This window comes from Xyrauchen texanus, chromosome 37 (assembly GCF_025860055.1).
Source record: "Xyrauchen texanus isolate HMW12.3.18 chromosome 37, RBS_HiC_50CHRs, whole genome shotgun sequence".
NCBI lineage: Eukaryota > Metazoa > Chordata > Actinopteri > Cypriniformes > Catostomidae > Xyrauchen > Xyrauchen texanus.
This window is the reverse complement of record NC_068312.1, coordinates 30,660,717-30,679,849: the sequence shown is the minus strand read 5'-3', so window position 1 is coordinate 30,679,849 and position 19,133 is coordinate 30,660,717. Positions and strand designations below refer to the sequence as shown.

The 19,133-nt window shown below is 37.5% G+C and overlaps 1 protein-coding gene across 1 annotated transcript in view; it reads right to left on the bottom strand.

Annotated features, from left to right (window-relative positions):
- LOC127630872 (breast cancer anti-estrogen resistance protein 3 homolog) overlaps nucleotides 1-19,133 on the bottom strand; it is a 102,062-nt gene that overhangs the window by 8,504 nt on the left and 74,425 nt on the right. Inside the window, 1 exon segment of the mRNA XM_052108714.1 lies at nucleotides 5,616-5,744. Coding sequence (XP_051964674.1) covers nucleotides 5,616-5,744 — 129 coding nt within the window.

Below are 19,133 nucleotides of genomic sequence, written 5' to 3'. Positions count from 1 at the left end.
TGCCCTAAATATTTGTTTCATTTATGGATCACCAGTGCAGTCAAGCAGTTTAGAATGATGGATTACCTCTCCAAACTGAAATGTTTTGATATTTGAAAAGCCAGAAGAGACCCTATTATAATGCATAGACAACTAGCAGTATGCCATTTGTTGGTTGATTACCCCAAAACATTGTAAACACTGAGGCTCTGTGCTGCTATTGAAATATTAAAACAGTCTGGTGACACTAGTGACAGAGAAATGAGTAATTTACCTCTAGATTTTACACAAATATTATGCTTTGAGCAGTTGGGCAGCAGTGGCACCAGGAAAAGTGTCATTAAGTGTGATTAGAATCGCTGAGCTTTTATGGCTGTTTCCAGGATGGCTTTGCTAATCAGCTGTTCTCAGACCTAACAGCAACTAAACATGAGTTTATAGTTATAAATAATGTACACAAATAAAAAAGTACCATGGTAGTACTGTGTATTTGGAACATGTTCCAATATAATACAATGGTACTCTTAGAGTAGCATGTCAATACCATGATATATAAATGTAGAAATCATTCAGCACCATGGTATATATCAAAGTACTATAGTATTACCACATATAGCCAACACTGTACAATTGTAATGGCTAATACATTCTTTTTTTTTTGTAAGAGTAGTTATAGTTACCTAACTTCAGACATACAGTAATGTATATTCATAACACATATAATGTACACTAACTAACAAATGTACAATGGTATTTATGTGTTTCTTGAAAATGTCCCATGGTAATACTGTGATATTCTTGATATACAGTAGTAATTGCATGATATTCATGGAGGCTTTGCAATGTGTTTGTCTAAAGTTATTTTAGAATAAATCATTATGATTATTGTGGATTCACAGGTTGCTACCTGCCTTGTGCCATTAATTAATTCCACTTCATTAACGTGTTTTAATCTCTTTTTTCCCCACGGTGACAAACACAACACCCTGGGACAGTAAGCACTTCTGAATTCAACCACAGGTCATTTCACACCAGTGTTCACAAAAAGAACATGTAGAATTAGACTGCTTTTCTTAGACTGCCACATTAATCTGTAGTCTGTTTGACTGACTTCAGTCGAGCAGGTCTGACTCGTCCTGAAAGACACAAGAGTTGCGGGTAAACACAACCTGTATTGCAGCCCATGTGCTGTCAGGGGCTTTGTGAAGAACTGAATGCATAATCACAGGGCGTGTAGTGATCCACAGATCACACAAAAGGATAAATGAGTGTATGCTGACTGTGTTGATATGTGGATGTTGTCGTCATTAATTAAGAATCAAACCAGTCAAAACAAATAAGCGAATGTACATTATATTTTGGCAGAACCTCTTTTTAGTTGTCTATACACAGAAAAAAATATAATATGTGGAAATCAAAATCTAATTCAAATTTGGAAAGAAAAATAATGTTTTAGGATTTCGAAAAATGTAAAACAAAGAAACGTAATTTTTGATTCTGCACTATTCTGCACTATTTCTAGGTCACTAATCAATAAGCAAATTTATGAGACTGACCGTGTTACTTTTATGGAAGCATACAAGATGCTCTTTGGAGCATTTTCAAATAATACCGGATAACACTTTGCAGTCCATTCCAGCATGAGTGCATGCTGTCATTAAAGCAAAAGGGGTACATACCAAATACTAAGATAATTCTCAATTTCATGTGAATATTAGAATTAATAATGTTACATTTTATAATGTTGCAATTTGCAATGCACATGCAAAATAGACACATTTTTACTAGTGGACATTCTACACCCTACAATATACAGTACACATATATTATACATACTGTATGTTACATTTTTAAAGACAAAGCGACTCTTAAGATGCTTTTTGTATTTTTAAGTGTTGTAGATCTATAGATTCCAATTTTTCTTTCTTTTTATTTATTCTATTTTTCTTTTCAAATCTGATCTAAGCCTTACTAGGTCTGCAGCACGCAGTTTAAGGAATCCTTTGTTGCAGAACAGAATAAATAATCTTGCCAAAGGTAATCTTAAACCCATAGAACGACATTCTAAGGTCACTTCTGAGTGTGTTAAACGTCCAGGAGCGATTATGTTCCATTGTGACAAACATCGCTGGGTGGTATTTGTGGTGTAAACAATAGGTTAGCTCTGGACGCTGGTAGTTCTGTTCACATGATGCTGTAACATTAAATAAATACACCTCGGGTCAGATAGCAAGCATGAATCAACATAAGATTATCAATCTCACTCTAATGCAGTTGTAGATGGATGAGTTGTCAGTTTCAGGGGCATATCCTGCAAAGGAGCATGGGAAATAAGCTAGAGTACATAGTTGTCATAAGAGCGGATCTGTAGCTGTTGGCACTGTAATGTTTGACATAATGATAAACTGTTGACAGCTGTTTTTTGAATGGCTCTTGGTGTTAATGAATAGTCCGATATATAGTGTACTTAATATAATAAAGTTATTATTATGTTTGAATTTTGTTATCAAGTCTGTATAACCACGACAGGTCACAAGGAGCTAATTGCAATTCCCAGAAATGCATTATCAACATATTCCAGATTTAGCTTTCAAGCCTGGGTGTGAATGTGGTTGTTCCAGTTCAAGGCAGGTTTGGCGCCTGTAAACCAGTTAAAAACAAGTTTTGAACAACTAATGTGTGAACTGACTCTCTCTGCTCTCAGGCTAGTTTAAGGATATCACTGGATTTCACATTCACATTTTGTAAGCTGTGATTCATCAGTTTGTTTATATCATAAAGCAAGTATTAGTACCAATACTGAGTTTTATTTTGTATTATTAAAATAGTTTTCGGTAGGGGCTCGTGACCACGGATGTAGGTGGGGCAGATTGTCGCTCGTTAAACACTACTACCTGACAGAACGTGGTGTCAGATAATAGTAGAACATTTATTCAATATAACATTTTGAACAGATTTAGACCTTAAGTTTTCAAGTGGAATCATATTTAAGTAGGGTTCTGCCACACCTGGCGAGCTGCGGGTGATAGTTTCCTAAAAAACGTATATCCCTTGGGCCTTTCAAAACAAATATCTGTTTTAAAAAGAAAATCTGTCACCCTGATATGCTTATACTGTAAATGAGAATGTTATGCTGTTTTCCAGTTTACAAAGCTTCAGCCAAGCAAATAAAAATGTATCTAAATGGAAATGGAACATTTAAGAAGGCAACAGACAGTTTTGCAATGCATACCATTTTAGGTTACTATGTCAATGCAACATTGTGCAAAGCAGGGGCGATTCTAGGATTTAAATTGTGATGAGGTGGAGGGCGTGGCAGGGCCATAATGATGCAAGGCCAGCGTTGAACCAACTGATCAGCAGGAGAGCGAGATAAAGGGGAGCCGGATGCACCAGTTCGAGAGCGAGAGAGACCCAGGCGGCCGCGCTGCATGTGTGCGTGTTTGTTTATGTTTGTTTTAAGTTCATTTATATCATTAAACTTTACGTTAACTGTTCATCCAGTTCCCGCCTCCTCCTTGCCCATCCCTTGAACCATTACACACATCTTAGTTTCATTGGGGGTGAGCCAATTAGATTTGAACATTTAATATATTCCAGCATATCTAGTGTAATGCTTTTTTCACTGTGTTTACATAATTCAAGATAGCCAGCTAATATTCATTCAGAATATTGTCATTAAAATAAACACACTTAAAAAGTTATTAAAAAAAAACTGAAACCAAGATCCATTCAAATCATTATTTTTACATTTTCCATTAACGAATAATTGTGCTTATTATAGAAAATCAATTTGCAACTTTTGTAGATTGAAGTTATATTGAATGAATGAACGTTACATTTATATAGCACTTTTCTGACAGTACAATCAAAGTGCTTTACACAGTGAACAGGGGACTCTCCTCAACCACCACCAGTGTGCAGCATCAACCTGGATGATGCAATGGCAGCCATATTGCACCGGTACGCTCACTACACACCAGCTATTGGTGGGGAGGACAGAGTAGAGTCATAGAGCCAATTAATGGATGGGGATGTTTAGGAGGCCATGATTGAGATGTGCCAATGGGGGGAATTTGGCCAGGACACCGGGGTTACATAGGAAATGGGGGGTGCTGATTGCAAATTCACAGATTTTTAGGGGGGCTGAAGCCCTCTTAAATATGTTCTAGTAACGCCTATGGTGTGAAGGTTAATATACAATAAATATTTGAACATGTTTCACCATTTTCAAGCTTGGCAAGCGCATTATGAGTACACCAACAAAACATACAAAAAAGTACTGTGGTTTTGGTAATACCATAGTTGTTTGGACATAAATCATGGTAATACCATAGTATTCTTGGGAGTACCATGTAAAAACAAAAGTACATGAATGTGGTAATCATTTAGTACCGTCATACAGATTTCATCTTGTACCATCACTGTAATCAATATACTTATTTGTATAACAAGTTGGTAATAAGAACATCTAAAGTAGTCATAGATTCACTATGGATCAAAATCTATTTTCTTCCCTTAATCAAGTATTACTGGCCTTGCCCTGTCTCCAGCTGTAGCAAACATGGCCACATGTCTTTATTTCATAATCATTTCCACAAAGAGATGTGAATGTATCGGTGCCAGATAAAAGTAAGACTTCCAGTGTCACTCAAGGAGAGAGAACAGAAGTGCTTTGGTGGTCAAACCAATATTAAATGTATGCACCATCTTTCAAAGGCATGGTAACCATAGACCTATAAATTAAACTGATCAATTGCAACATTCTGAAATTATATATTTTTATATATAATGACCATTAAACTGTATATTTGACCGTTGTTCGTGGCAAGCAATTTCATACACTGTAGGAGGTCTCTGTTTTCTCATGTGAATAAACTATTTCACCATAAATCAGTATTTTCACATCAATATTATGTCTATTAATTTACATATTTGGTAAATAACCGTGTAATAAGCAGGATAATTGCAAAATATACCTCTTCATGGTTCTAGAAGTGATTTCTGTTTTGTGTTAGGGTCCTGATCGCCCTGTCAGGGTTTATGTTGCAATAATAGCTGGGTAATTGTGCATCGTTCCTTACAAAACAACCACTTGACTACCGATCAAAAGTTTTGAAACACTTATTCTTTATTATAATTTTTTTTCTTCACATTTTAGAATAATAGTAAAGTCATCAAAACTATGGAATAACATAAACGGAACTATGGGAATTATGTTGTGACTAAACAAAATCCAAAATAAATCAAAACTGTGTTATATTTTAGCATCTTCAAAGTAGTCACCATTTGCCTAGAATTTGCAGACATGTACTCTTGACATTTTCTCCACACTTCTTTAGGAATCACCCTGGGATGCTTTTTAAACAGTATTGATGGAGTTCCCATCTATGTTGAGCACTTAGCGGCTTCTTTACTTTATTATTTGGTCAGAGTCATCAATTACAAAAACTTTTTTTTTTATTATTATATTTTAGTTTTATAATTAAATAAATTAATATGGTGGCACAATTATATTTTTGTCTACAAAACTAAAATATATATATAGATAATCCCATAATAACAGAGATCTCCATGATACAAACTCTAGAGTCCACCCACCCCTCTCCCTCTTCTAATGCCCAGAAAAGCAGTACCTGTCTGGGGATTGCTCCATGATACCAGGCATGGCTCCGTGGTTCCTCACTGCTTAGTTTCAGTTCCTCCTCTAGTTCTCTCCGAAGCTTCTCCGGTGGTCCATCCATGATGTATTTGTCCTTTGAGAACTGCACATAGATAGGAACAGAAGAGTACGTTAGAGCCATTATGGCCCTGAATACCGTGTGTGGCTCTGAATGTTTGTAGTATGCGGTATCAGTACAGATAAGCTGTCTTTTTCTATTCCCCTCCTTCCTTTTTGATGTGTGACACAGTATCTGACTGGTTGATTTATCCTGTGCTTCCTGTGACATCTATGCCCCGCCCCCTTCCTGTCTATGCCCACCCCCATAAGCCGTGGGGCATGCCCTACCTTTACCTGCACGTACACACGCCCACATTGCTCTTAATCATCACTGACTTTCACAGGTTATGTTGGAAAATTGCACGCTGTCTCAGAGAGTTTTAGATTTCACAATCTAGGAACTTTAGAGGGTAAATACAGTTCTTATCAGGGTAACAAATAAACTGATTTTATTGTATTTTTTATTGTATATTACAATCCTTGATTGCCGTTCACGGTAATACCATAATATAAAACGGTGTCTAAATTAACTTTTAACTATTAATATTAATGTAAAAAATTGAGGCACACTATTTACACACTGGAATTGTTTTGCTTTGGATTTTATTCCTTAAAGGTTTTTGTGCTGTATAAAAACCCAGTGTTAGTCAATTAATTAAAATATATTCTTATTCTAAACATATAACTGATATTAAACACACATGTAGCTGTAAATAATGTTTTATATTATAACACAATAAACAATCTGCTAGAATACATTTGATATAATTATATGGTTCCCATTTTAAAATACATAGATCTCTACTGACTACATCACGGTAAATTCAAGGTTTGAAGATTTTGAGTTTTTCCCAAGAAAACATACTTCAATATCAGCTACACATTCAATGACACTTGCCTTTGAGAAAGTGAATACAGATATCTGACAGCTACAGGTCACTATGAAACCTGCACTAAAATCATTACTAGATAGAACTAAATTCTATATTATATCACATTAAATGTTACAGAACAGATGGGGAAAAAAATAATTCACTTTGGGGGACATTTTATCAACATATGATAAGCATTTTTGTTACTTTTGGTGGTATTTTGTTCATTTCTGACCTTGGCATAAAAACTTAATGCTAATTTGTAAAGAACCTCATAAAGCATAGTTCCATTACCTTTCCCTTCAAGGTTCAATTATATGTATAAGCTTGCTTTTGATGTCTAGTGAATAAAATAACTCGGTCATGTGACCAGTATGTCTGTGTAATAGAATTTAAAAACAATTTCCACATATAGCACTTTGTTCTAGACAAACAAAAATAGCATTAATCCATCAGCAAGCACTGACAACTGTAGACTGATTAAGCCAGTTCAATACTCTTGATATCCTCCAGCGTGTCTTAACAAAAAGCACATGCCATTGCTTTTTATCAACAAATACTGTTTTTGTGTAACCAAATTACTCTGACTATGTTCAAAATGATACTCTAGCGCAGGGGGTTTCAAACTCGTATCTGTGGAAAGTTTGAAGATTTTATAAAATTTATATTTTAAGGCAAAGTTAACTTAATTTTATTTATTGCTAACATTTTACTGAATTTGACATTACCGTTTCATCCTTTAAAGAAAGGTCTTAATCATGAAACTAATCACCAAAGTTTTATTCTATGAAAGATACACTCAATTTAATACAAAGTAAAAAATACATAAAAAAATAAATACAGATAATATTTTAATTAAGCTGAATAGGTTTTGGATTTAGTACAATGGCAATTATTTGTGTAAGCAAACAAAACATATTTATAATATCACGGTCAGAGGTGGGTAGAATAGACAAAAATTGTACTTAATTAAAAGTAAAATTATTTAGAAGTACTAACATAAATAATTACTTGAGTAAGAAAGTATCCAATTAAAAGAGTACTCAAATAGTGAGTAACTCGTTACTTTCACAAATGACATGATGGATGTTTACTCCCCTATATTCCATTACATAATACACATTTAACATGTATTATAGAATTATTATTATTATTAATGGAAATTCTGTTATCATTCACCATCATGTGGTTCCAAACCCGTATGAATTTCTTTCTTCCATGCAACACAATAAGGAGATGTTGCATGGATGTGTTCATTTCAGTGAATGTATTTTTCTCCATATTTTGAAAGTTAATGGTGACTAAGTCTCTCAGTCTCTAACATTCTGTCTAACATATTTTGTGTTCCACATAATACAAAGCTTTACACTGGTTTGGAACAAGATGAGGGTAGGGAAATTATGACAGAATGTAAAATTAAAGAAATAGTTTACCCAAAAATGTAAATTCTCTCATCATTTACTCAACCTCATGCCATCCTAGATGTGTTTGACTTCCTTTCTTCTGCAGAACACAAATTAAGATGGGCAAAATTTAGATTCTCCAAAATGCACATAAAGCAGCATAAAAGTAATCCATAAGACTCTAGTTAAGTCCATATCCTCAGAAGTGATATGATAGGTGTGGGTGAGAAACAGAGCACTATATGTCATTTCTATGCTAGACAGCAGGATGTGAAATGCAGAGAAGAATGTGAATCATTCACAAGAATGTGAAGAATGTAATTTTTGGGTGAACTATCCTAAAAAAAAGGGCTCTTGTCAGATCTGGATGAATTTGTCAATAAGAGAGGTTTGGAAACATTTCTAGTTATTATTACAGTGAAAATGTGAAAATGTCCCACAAGGACATTATATATAATGCTGAAATATAAACCAAAGCAAGATCATGTTTTATTAATGCCTACTTTTGCTATTTCATAGCTTTTAAAGTCCTGTGTGGATTCTTATTTCAGTGTAGTTAGTTTTCAGTGTCGTAAGTATTTAGATGGTATGTTCATTAGTTCTATACAGCAGTACTGCCACTCTCTAAATGCAGAGTACGCAGCCTAGTATGTAGGGCACCAACCCCGGTCGTGGAACACTTGCTGTGTCTGAAACCGCCCACTATATAGTGCACTATTTTGGGTGTCTGACATTTTGTAAGAGTGTCTGAATTCTGAGTGAGCCACTTGTTCCCTACTTTTATTCACTCATAATTACCTACAATGCACTCTAATTTTGAATGTACATTTGATGTGCACTTGACGACAGTTAATTGGCCACAATCCACCATGGAGAAGACGTACGAGCTGGGAGTTTACTACTTTCTTCACTCCTGCAATGTTTTATTTCATGCTGAATGTAGTTAACTTGGATGTTTACATGAATTGATACAGTTAATCTGTCTGAAGTAGCTGCGATAGTTTCCAGTCCCCCGCAAGGGTGCGGGGTAAATGCGTAAATACTGCTCATGACATGCGGGACGTGGGACAAAGCGCACTGATATATTGCTGCACTGATTTAAAAATATACACTTAAAAACTGATGTCATAAGAGCCCAGTTACAGAATCACCCTGAAAATTAACATCTCATTACACAGAAAAACCCGCATTAGGATTAGAGCCAAAATTTACCTCAGCATGCTGCGATTTTAATCTTGAAATATCAGCTTGTCTTGGGTGTTAAATGAAGGCATTGCATGACAAAACTATAATTTATTTCACTATGCAGAGTTGATGCAGAGAGTTGTTATGAACATTGTTATGACACAAGAGTTCCCTTTTATCTATACTGTTAACTAAGGTAGAAAATAATTAGCTCTATGTTGAGTCAGTTCTTAGAAGTGCCGCACAGGGATGTAATCTGTTATAACGATCTGATCTGGAAACGTACATTGAAGTTACATTTTACATATTTACATTTATGCATTTGGCAGACGCTTTTATCCAAAGCGACTTACAGTGCACTTATTACAGGGACAATCCCCCTGGAGCAACCTGGAGTTAAGTGCCTTGCTCAAGGACACAATGGTGGTGGCTGTGGGGCTCGAACCAGCATCCTTCTGATCACCAGATTACCAGTTATGTGCTTAGACCACTACACCACCACCACTCCACATCAATTATAAGTTCCCTGAAAAGCGATTCAACTCTGTATTATTAAAATAATAGTTCTGACTCTAAAATCTGATTGGATGAGAAATTTTCAAAGCCATTTGTAAAATAGCTGATATATGTACAAATGTGTGACAGCAAACTAAGTTACTTTGTTGATTGGGAACCATAAACGATGTACAGTCTCGAGACCCCTTCTTGCTTCCAGCTGTATTTGAATACATAATTAAATGCCCCTTAGAAATATTTCTGATTGGGGTCAGGTTAACCAGAGCTTTGTTAATACTGGGCTTTCTTGAGACCGATCAGTCGACCAGTTATTTGGGTAACCCACTAACTATTTGATTTTGGAAATATGTCATTTTGCACATTATTAATTAAAACACCCCTGAAACATGGTTAAACTACTGTAGCATAAGGCCTCCCATGGCTTATTGCTTTATTGAATATGCATATGTCAGCACCAACTCAAAAAAGCAAAACATATTTCAGACACAAGATTTCAAGCATGTTCTTGTGTTATCTTCCTTTTGGTTAAGAGCTTGGTATGCCAGCTATGTGTGGTACCCAACTCCAGAGACCTAAAGTGGTACCTTTGTACTCTATCTGGTAGTTTTACACAGTTGGTAGTCCAGCCAGTCCCAGCCAGACTTCTTGTTTCAGCTTTGTACTTCTGGTCTATTAAGCAATGTCAAATAAAACTGACATAAGGGCAAAGGAAATTATAATTGATGAGTAATTGTCTGTGTGTGCGCAGTAGTGGAAACTTAAATTGATATGACAGTGTTTGTCCCTGTACAGATTTAATTAAGTACACTGCGTAATAAAGTACACTCAAAAAAGCTGGCCACATAGAGCCAAACATTCTGCTGTATATTTTATTAACAAGTGTGTCCCTGTGGCTTTCCAGATTTAAATAGCTTTTATAGCTTTATGAACGACTGTTTTGGGTTTTCTAAAACCTGCCAGGACATTTGAGTGTGGCTGAGAGCCCAGCTCTTAACACAGCTGGCGATGTAACCGATCCATGGTTCTACACTGACATCATCAGTGCTTGTAAAAAGTGATGTCATTAAGTGTGAGTGCATGTGTAAAGAACACTAAACCTAGTGTTTGCGGATTACTATAGACACTTGGGTTACTGGGCAGCAAGGTCAGAAATTACCAGTGCTTGAGGCAAAATACCACAGAAAGTTACAACAATGGGACTGGAACAGGGCCGCTGCTGGCCGTGCGATATGAGCATGAAGCGATCGTCTGTGTTCCACAACTGCTTTCGGGTCCTTGAATAACGTAAGATAACTGTAAGATTATGCCCCCCTAGGGAGTTGGTGCCCTACGCAGGCTGCGTATTATGTGTATAGGGAGCACCGGTACTGGACTGGAACATGCTTTTACATCAACGTAAGTTGGTTTACAGATGAAACAGCATTGAAAGAAAATTGCTGTCCAAATTTAAAGGCTCTCTCCATCAACTTTAAGCCTTTATTCTCGCTGTTGGAGTTTTCCTAATTTACTCTGGTGTGTTTATATGCCGCCACATGCATGCGTGAACGTAGCATTGCAACAGCTGGCTGATTGCATTACAGACACAGAGCAACAACACCCGGACTCTTTTCTCATTATTCTGGGAGATTTGAATAAAGCTAACCACACCCTTACTAAGGATATCAGATTGGTTAAAAGAAGCTACTCTGAAAAGCTGAAAAAAACTGTTTTCAGCCAATGATTCTGCATCTGTGTGGAAAGGCCAAATACAAGACACCTCCCCTTCGCTCTGTAGAGAGTCAACTAATGGCTGATTAACTGAATGTTTTACTGCAGGTTTAAAAAGCCCAGTCTCACCCCTCCCCTGCTCTGATCTTCACTTCACATATACACCAACACCTCCTGGAACCCCCTCATCCCCTCTCCTGCTACTCAGTCTGCACTTATGATCTGTGAGGAGGATGTGTGCCGGGTCTTTTGTAAACAAAATACTAGGAAAGCTTCAGGCCCAGGCGATGTTTTACCTGCCTGTCTGAAAATCTGCGCTGACCAATTGGCCCTCATCTTCACACAGATCTTCAATAGATCACTGGAGCAGTGTGATGTTCCCTGCTGCTTCAAACGCTCCACCATAATTCTGGTTTCTCTCAACCAAACTGACTCAGCTCTCCATGCCCACCCCTATCTGTCGATGGATCACCAGCTTTCAGACAAATAATCTGTAGCTAGTGAGACTGGTAGGAGTACTGGTGCTCCTCAGGTATGCATTCTCTCTCCACTGCTCTTTTCCATTTACACGAATGACTGCACAGCATAAGACCCCACTGTCAAGCTCCTGAAGTTTGCAGATGACACAGTCATCGGCCTCATCCGCATCCAGATGGGAGGTTGATCAGCTGGCTGTCTGGTGCGGTCACAACAACCTTGAGCTGAACATGCTCAAAACAGTGGAGATGATAGTGGACTTCAGGAGAACAACCTCCCCCAAAAATCAAACAGAAGAAAACTACAACGGACAGTCAGGCCTGCTGAGAGAATTATTGGTGCCCCCTTGCCCACCCTCCAAGACCAAACGTATGATATCATACCAATAAGCCATATTTAGAAAAGTTGGATGAATCCTTATGATTTTGCAGTGAGAGTGTGTAGAAAATACAGTAAAATATCTGTATTGTTAGGCTTGATAACATCACAGATACATCAGTTTTCTGTCAATGTGAAAATCATTGCAATGTTTTGGATATGTTGAGCTCTCAGTTTCTCTTTCTTTGTTCACAGTGACCCACAATCCAAGCAGTGGTCTGTCAGTCACTACTGACCACAATCAGCCACTGTGGTCCACCACAAACCACTACACATTTTCAAATTTTCAAATCTAATTCTAGATGCATTTTGAAACAATGGATTCCTATGAAGCCATTCACACCTGCAGCGTGTGTGATTTTGTTTATCTTCGGCTGGAAATGAAATGCTCAGACCAATAAAATATGTGCTTCAGATCACAAGTCAGGAGCCGCTGCAGTTACCAAAACCAGCAAAAGTTTTGACCACTGACATTAAATGCTAAGGGTACTCAATGAATAAATCCTGAGCTAGCAGTGAGGAAGTGTTTTTCATTTGCATCAAATGTCTAAAAAAACTGAAACATATTTTCTCATATGGGTTTTCTTAACATGTAAATGATATTGCTGTATCATTGCCTTGCATATCCTTTAAAATCAGATCTAATGTGGATTTTTTCATAATGTGTTCCATATTGCATATTGCATTTTTTGCCTTTGCATTTAATCTTACGCAAGTTCTCCTATATCTCTAATATAATATATATTGCGGCATCTTTGCCTTTGTATCACTTTTTTTACATAAACAACTTTATGGGTCTTACATGTTTTTCTTTTGTTTTGTTTTTTGCCAAATATTAGTACTAGTAATACTATTGCTGTGATTGTCAGAGCACTCTATGCACCTTTCTATACCAAAAACGTGGTGGTTCTCCACAAAATTCTGTAATAATTTTTAATGTACAGTATCTAACAATAGGTCAGACTAAAGATTTTGTGTTTTCTGTAGATGCCATGTTTAATTAATAACAAGCAGGCAAATTTGAGCAAATGCACAAGTAGATATGTAACTAAGACACAATCTCTATTGTTTTAACAGTCATTAAGTGTGTGCATTATTCAATGATTATGCGCTGCTGTGGCATATAATTACTATTATTCCAAATGCTAAAATTTTTAACTGTTAATATTATTTTTTACACTTGATTCTGTATCTAATCACCCCTCAGACTGTGTATGATAATGATAATAATGCCAGTAAACTACATTGTCAAGTAGTTTTTCTTCTCATCCATAATGGGCAGAGGGTAGACGAGGTAAAAAGGTGCTTTGTGCCAATACCGTTCCAGGGTAAAATTGCTTGCCAAGTAGCCCCACTTTCAATGTGAAAGGGCCACTCGTCAGCAATTTGCGTCGCTTCCGGTGTGCAAAAGACCTGTACAATGTCTTCTGAGAGAGTGAGAGAGAGAGAGATTAAATTATATTACAAGTCTGAATGGGACTTGAACTGGCATCTCCGGCATGGGAGGCTAGCGCCAGTCGCTAGTGCACCTCTAAAGGTCAGGAGAGTGAGGTTTACACACTGCACAGCTATATACCAGCTGGCTCCCGTTACACTCACCCCCCCAAACCACACTCTCATCCGGGTCACAGCACCATTGTAACCGGCCTTGATCACCCTGCTCCGAAAGGGACTCGAATCGGCATCTCCGGCGTGGGAGGCAGGTGCGCTAACAAGGAGGCTAAAGCCTCTAGCGTCAGGAGAGTGATGTTTACACACTGCACAGCTTCACTACCATTACACTAGCACTGGTACACTTCACTGCTTGTTTCACTCTGCTTGTACGTGTTCACAGAATTCCAGACAGGCTGTCAGCCTGAAAGTCAGTCTTGGGGGAGTGAAAATAAGTTAAATAAGTGATAACTGATTTGAATGTAATTGTTATGGAAAGCATTACAGAGAAACACACATATGGCATGGTCTGATCACTCACTTTGAGTGGGTTGCTGGATAATCCTGCTGGCCGATTTATCCACATGTCAACTCTCTGTCACCAATACACAAAACCTTTCAAAGGCCTCAGTCCGTATCCACTGTATGTATCCTCCATTTATGTACATCAACACACTCCCAGAAGACATTCCTAAACATTCTAGTGATTCATAGATCTACAGTATTTTGAGTTTGGAGTCAAAAAGTCAAATTGAGTTGACTGTGAGACTTTGTATTTGGTCAGGTGCAATGAGCACTGGACGGATTTAACAAACCCTGTACATTTCTTTGAAACTGAATGGTAAAAGCATATTTCAGCAACTTCTTATTAAACATAATTCACTGCAAGCGATGCCACATGATGGACAGTTTTTCCCTTTATTTGATGAACCCAGGCCACAGCAAGGACTGAAATATACTCTGATGCCACTGGTATTGTAGTGAGAAACGATCGTTACACCCTCTGCTTTTAGACAACAGCGAGCAAAGCCAACACCCCACAACCCACAAATTACAGTGACCAGAGGATACATAATTTTACCCTGGCTAAGAAAATCATTGCAAAGCACTTGTTTGTCCTTAGTGTCTTGCTTTGTAACTGTATTACACAATGCAATGATTAAAACAAAAACAAATAAGAAAAGTCATTTACTCTATTGCTCATAAATAGTGTTTATGAAATCTCAATTATTTCTATTCAACCAAAATGCATCCTCAGATTGAGCTAAGAATAGAAGTCTATTTCTTGTTAAATTTTTAAAGATGTCCACTCAGACCCTCCATACAGTTGGACTGCAGTTGGGCATTTTATTATTTACTCACAATAATTCATATCGTGACCCAAACCTGCCAACACAATGTGAGTGAAGATGCTGGCTACCACCCCTGGAGTCACGAGTTCAAATCCAGGGCATGCTGAGTGACTCCAGCCAGGTCTCCTTAGCAACCAAATTGCCCTAGTTGCTAGGTAGGGTAGAGTCACATGTGGTAACCTCCTCGTGGTTGCTATAATGCGGTTCATGCTCTCAGTGGGGCACGTGGTAAGTTGTACGTGGATTCCGCAGAGAAAAGCATGAAGCCTCCTCGCACGCTATGTGTCTGCGGTAACGCACTCAACAAGCCACGTGATAAGATGAGCAGATTGACAGTCTCAAGATGCAGAGGCAACTTAGATTCGTCCTCCACCACCCGGATTGAGGCGAGTCACTACACCACCACGAGTACCTAGAGCGCATTGGGAATTGGGCATTCCAAATTGGGTAGAAAACGTAATTTAATAAAATTTTAAGTACAAACTTTTGAACATGATATTACATTCTGGTTGTGCTGAATGTTAACATTTGGACTTGATACTCATGTTTTGTGGTTTATGGCTGCTTTGCGATCGTATGCCAGCTGAAGTGATGTTTTCTGGCATGGCTATCGCATTCATTCAGTGCTATGACATTGCTTCATAACTATGTGCTTTAGGAGAGAACTCTGATCCATTTAGAGGTGCACTGAGGCCATAAATGTTTAAAAATAGCCAAAGCTCAAATACTCAAGAGCAGCTCAGTACCGCCTTGTTCTTTCCAATTGCTTCCTGAAAGAGCTTGAAGGATGCAGATTCCCAGACTCAACCATGTAGGTTGAGATTCCCAAAGGTTTTGGGGGTCATTAATGGCTTCATATGGGCAGAACAATCGACCTCATCTGGGCGTTGGTGCAAGGTCACACCCTTCCTGAGCAGAGCAAACAAAGAGGGACATCTAAATGTACCATCAGCCTCCTGAGACCTTAAACACAGGACCTCTTCTTTTTTATCTCACCCCCTGTCTCATAGCACTGTCCATTTAGATTTTCCCTTGGGTGTCTAACATGTTATTGTGTTCCTAGACAGGGCAACATAGATATCAGATGAAAGAATTGAGCATCAGAGTTTGGAGCTGTGGTGAATCCAAAGGAAGATTTGTGGTCCTTGATCTTGATGCACCCAATTCTGATTTGTTTTTAAAATTTGATCTTTTAGGATGGACTGTCCTGTTACTTAATTAAGTATGTAATGAAATAGAATCTGCTTGCTTCTACACTGTTTGCCATAGTAACGCCATGAGACATTTAATTTTCAAAACCAAATTTAATTAAGTTATCCTTGAATATTACAATATTATTATACACATATTATAATTTATAAAAATAAATATCAATTTCAAATGAATAAAGAACTACACGTTAATAAACTATTTCACATAAATCCTTATAAATGAATTCATTTTTATTTTTAATTTAAATTGTGTACATTTAAAACAATAGCAAATGATGTGTCAAAAATAATTTATTTCTAAACAAATCCCACATGTAAGTGTTTATGAGTGAAGTATGACCATTTGAAATCTGATCTGGCCATTCAGACTGAAGCACATTAACAAAAAATCAAGTTGTAGCCTAATTTAATTTCAAACCGTATATGTACGTATGTGGATTGGGTTTGAAAAAAATTAATTTCATGTGGCTTTTTGCTGTTCAGGCTGCAAACAACTAAATGCATCCGAGTAGAAAACAATTTGGTGCAATTTAGTAGCAAGAATGCAGTCTGGAAAATTATTTCTTGTCAAATTTGATTTCATCATGTGAATCTGTAATACAACTTAGGTCTAAATCTGGGCTGTATTCTCACAAACCCCTCTCTCTCTCATTTAATAACATTCTCTCCATTTCAATCTATTATTCCCCCAAAGCCCCCTCATTCCATTCCAATTCTGGCCCAATCAGTCCAGCCCAGCTGAGTTTGTAAGAAGGGCATAAGGGGGGGATTAGGGCCTGGGGAAAGTGTAATGGATCACTTTGAACATGACCTCTTTTTAATGTTTCCTCGAGCATGCTCAATTTGTGGTACAGCGAGACAGAAAGGGAAAAATATGGAAATGTAGGGGACACGCTTGTCCCCAGGACTGAAAATTGCTTGAAGCCATGCTTGTTGGCAAAGAAAGCCTTGGAAAATGCCTTGAAGATCTATAGATTGCTTGAGGCAGGTAGAATTATAGGAGCCAGTGAAATATAAACAGAAATGTTATGCAAAAAACTGGAAGAAATTGCTTGCTAATAAAGCACAATTTCTTACAGAACATTGCTATCAGTGAACAACTAACCTCACACACCTTAGAAGTAATTGATACGTGCGTAGGACACAAACTGGAAAAAATGGAAAATAAACATTTATTTGTGTTTCAGTCACTCGACCTTCGTCAGGCATCGAGTGACCGAAACGTTGCTGAATAATTTTTAATACTCTTTGCAAGACAGGATAGTGTGTGGGATTTTTTTCCATTTCATTGACTTTACAGAACATTGCTGAAATGGCATTTGCATATATGAACATTACAATGTACCATATTTGCATGTTCCTGGTTATATTGTGCGCAATTCAGGAGTACATGTTATTCCAAAGAGATAAACAAAGTTTATGTTCGTTAATCTTTCTTTAAAATGTAATAGTTATAGATTTCACTAAAAAATAACTGCAATATATTTGGCCATACAGATACTATAAATCTACACTAATTTCAGTTTATACCGTCCAGACTTGAGAGTTCAGAAAATGCTGAATGTCTGTGTCAAAGCAACTTGGTCACTCTGGTAGTGACTTAACACATTAAATGGATGGTTCTTCCAAAAATGAAAATTCTGTCATAATTTACTCACCCTCAAAGTTGTTCCAAACCTATAAGACTTCAGAGATTTTAGGCTGAATGACAGCCTCAGTCAGCATTCACTTTTATTGTATGAAAAAGAAGCAATGAAAGTGACTGGTGTCTGAAACTAACATTCTGCCAAACATCTCCTTTTGTGTTCCAAGGAGAAAGAAAGTTATATGGGTTTGAAACAACATGCGGGTGAGTAAATGTTGACTGAATTTTCATTTTGGGTGAACTGTCCCTTTAAGTGCTTTGTGGAGTTCTGATTTACAGTTTGAACCAAATGTTTAGTGGCCTAAACCCATTTGTCGAATCAATGGAGTGGTGGTGGTGTAGTGGTCTAAAGCACATAACTGGTAATCTGGTAATCAGAAGGTTGCTGGTTCGATCCCCACAGTCACCACCATTGTGTCCTTGAGCAAGGCACTTAACTCCAGGTTGCTCTGGGGGGATTGTCCCTGTAATAAGTGCACTGTAAGTCACTTTGGATAAAAGCATCTGCCAAATGCATAAATGTAAATCACACTTTTTGCAAACTCTAAACATATTCTCACTCACTAAAACACATTTCACACTGTGATGCACTTCTGTTGCAAAACGGTAAACATGGGCAGCAAAAGTTAAACACAACTACAACACAGATAGTGTCTCATTTGGAAGGCCGGATGCTAGGTAGGATGTGTCCTTTGAAGGCTGCAGTATACCGAGTGTCCTCCTTTAAACAAGCCTCGTTTTAATGAGACAGTCTTCGTAGGACAAACGGAAACAGAACGTAACGTGGTTGCTATGACAGCACACCACTCTTTAAGGAGTGAGAAGGGAACAAGTCTCTTTGGAAGGTAATGTATGAGCTAAAATGTAGGTGAGTTATAAGGATGTAAAGAGAAAAGAAAATAGATTTTACAGGTGTACTTTTAGTCTAAAACTTTATTTTAATTATATATTAATATAATTATACATATTATAGACTCTGCACCCATCTAATAAGGTACTTCAGCTTGGAAATTAACATTGCTTGCGTTTGAACATCATATTTACGGGCAAATTGACATTATTTTAGTTTAGACATTTCCTTTGAAGCAAAGAATTTTGGGTTGTGAGTGCCCAAGAAGGATACACCTCATGCATCGTCCGAATCCCCATGAATGAAGGTCACATTCGAAGGCTGCATTTGAAATGTCCTACTCGCTTTTCTGAAACGAGACAGCCTCAATGCCTATGCGGCCGACAAATGTGACCTCCAGAGGAC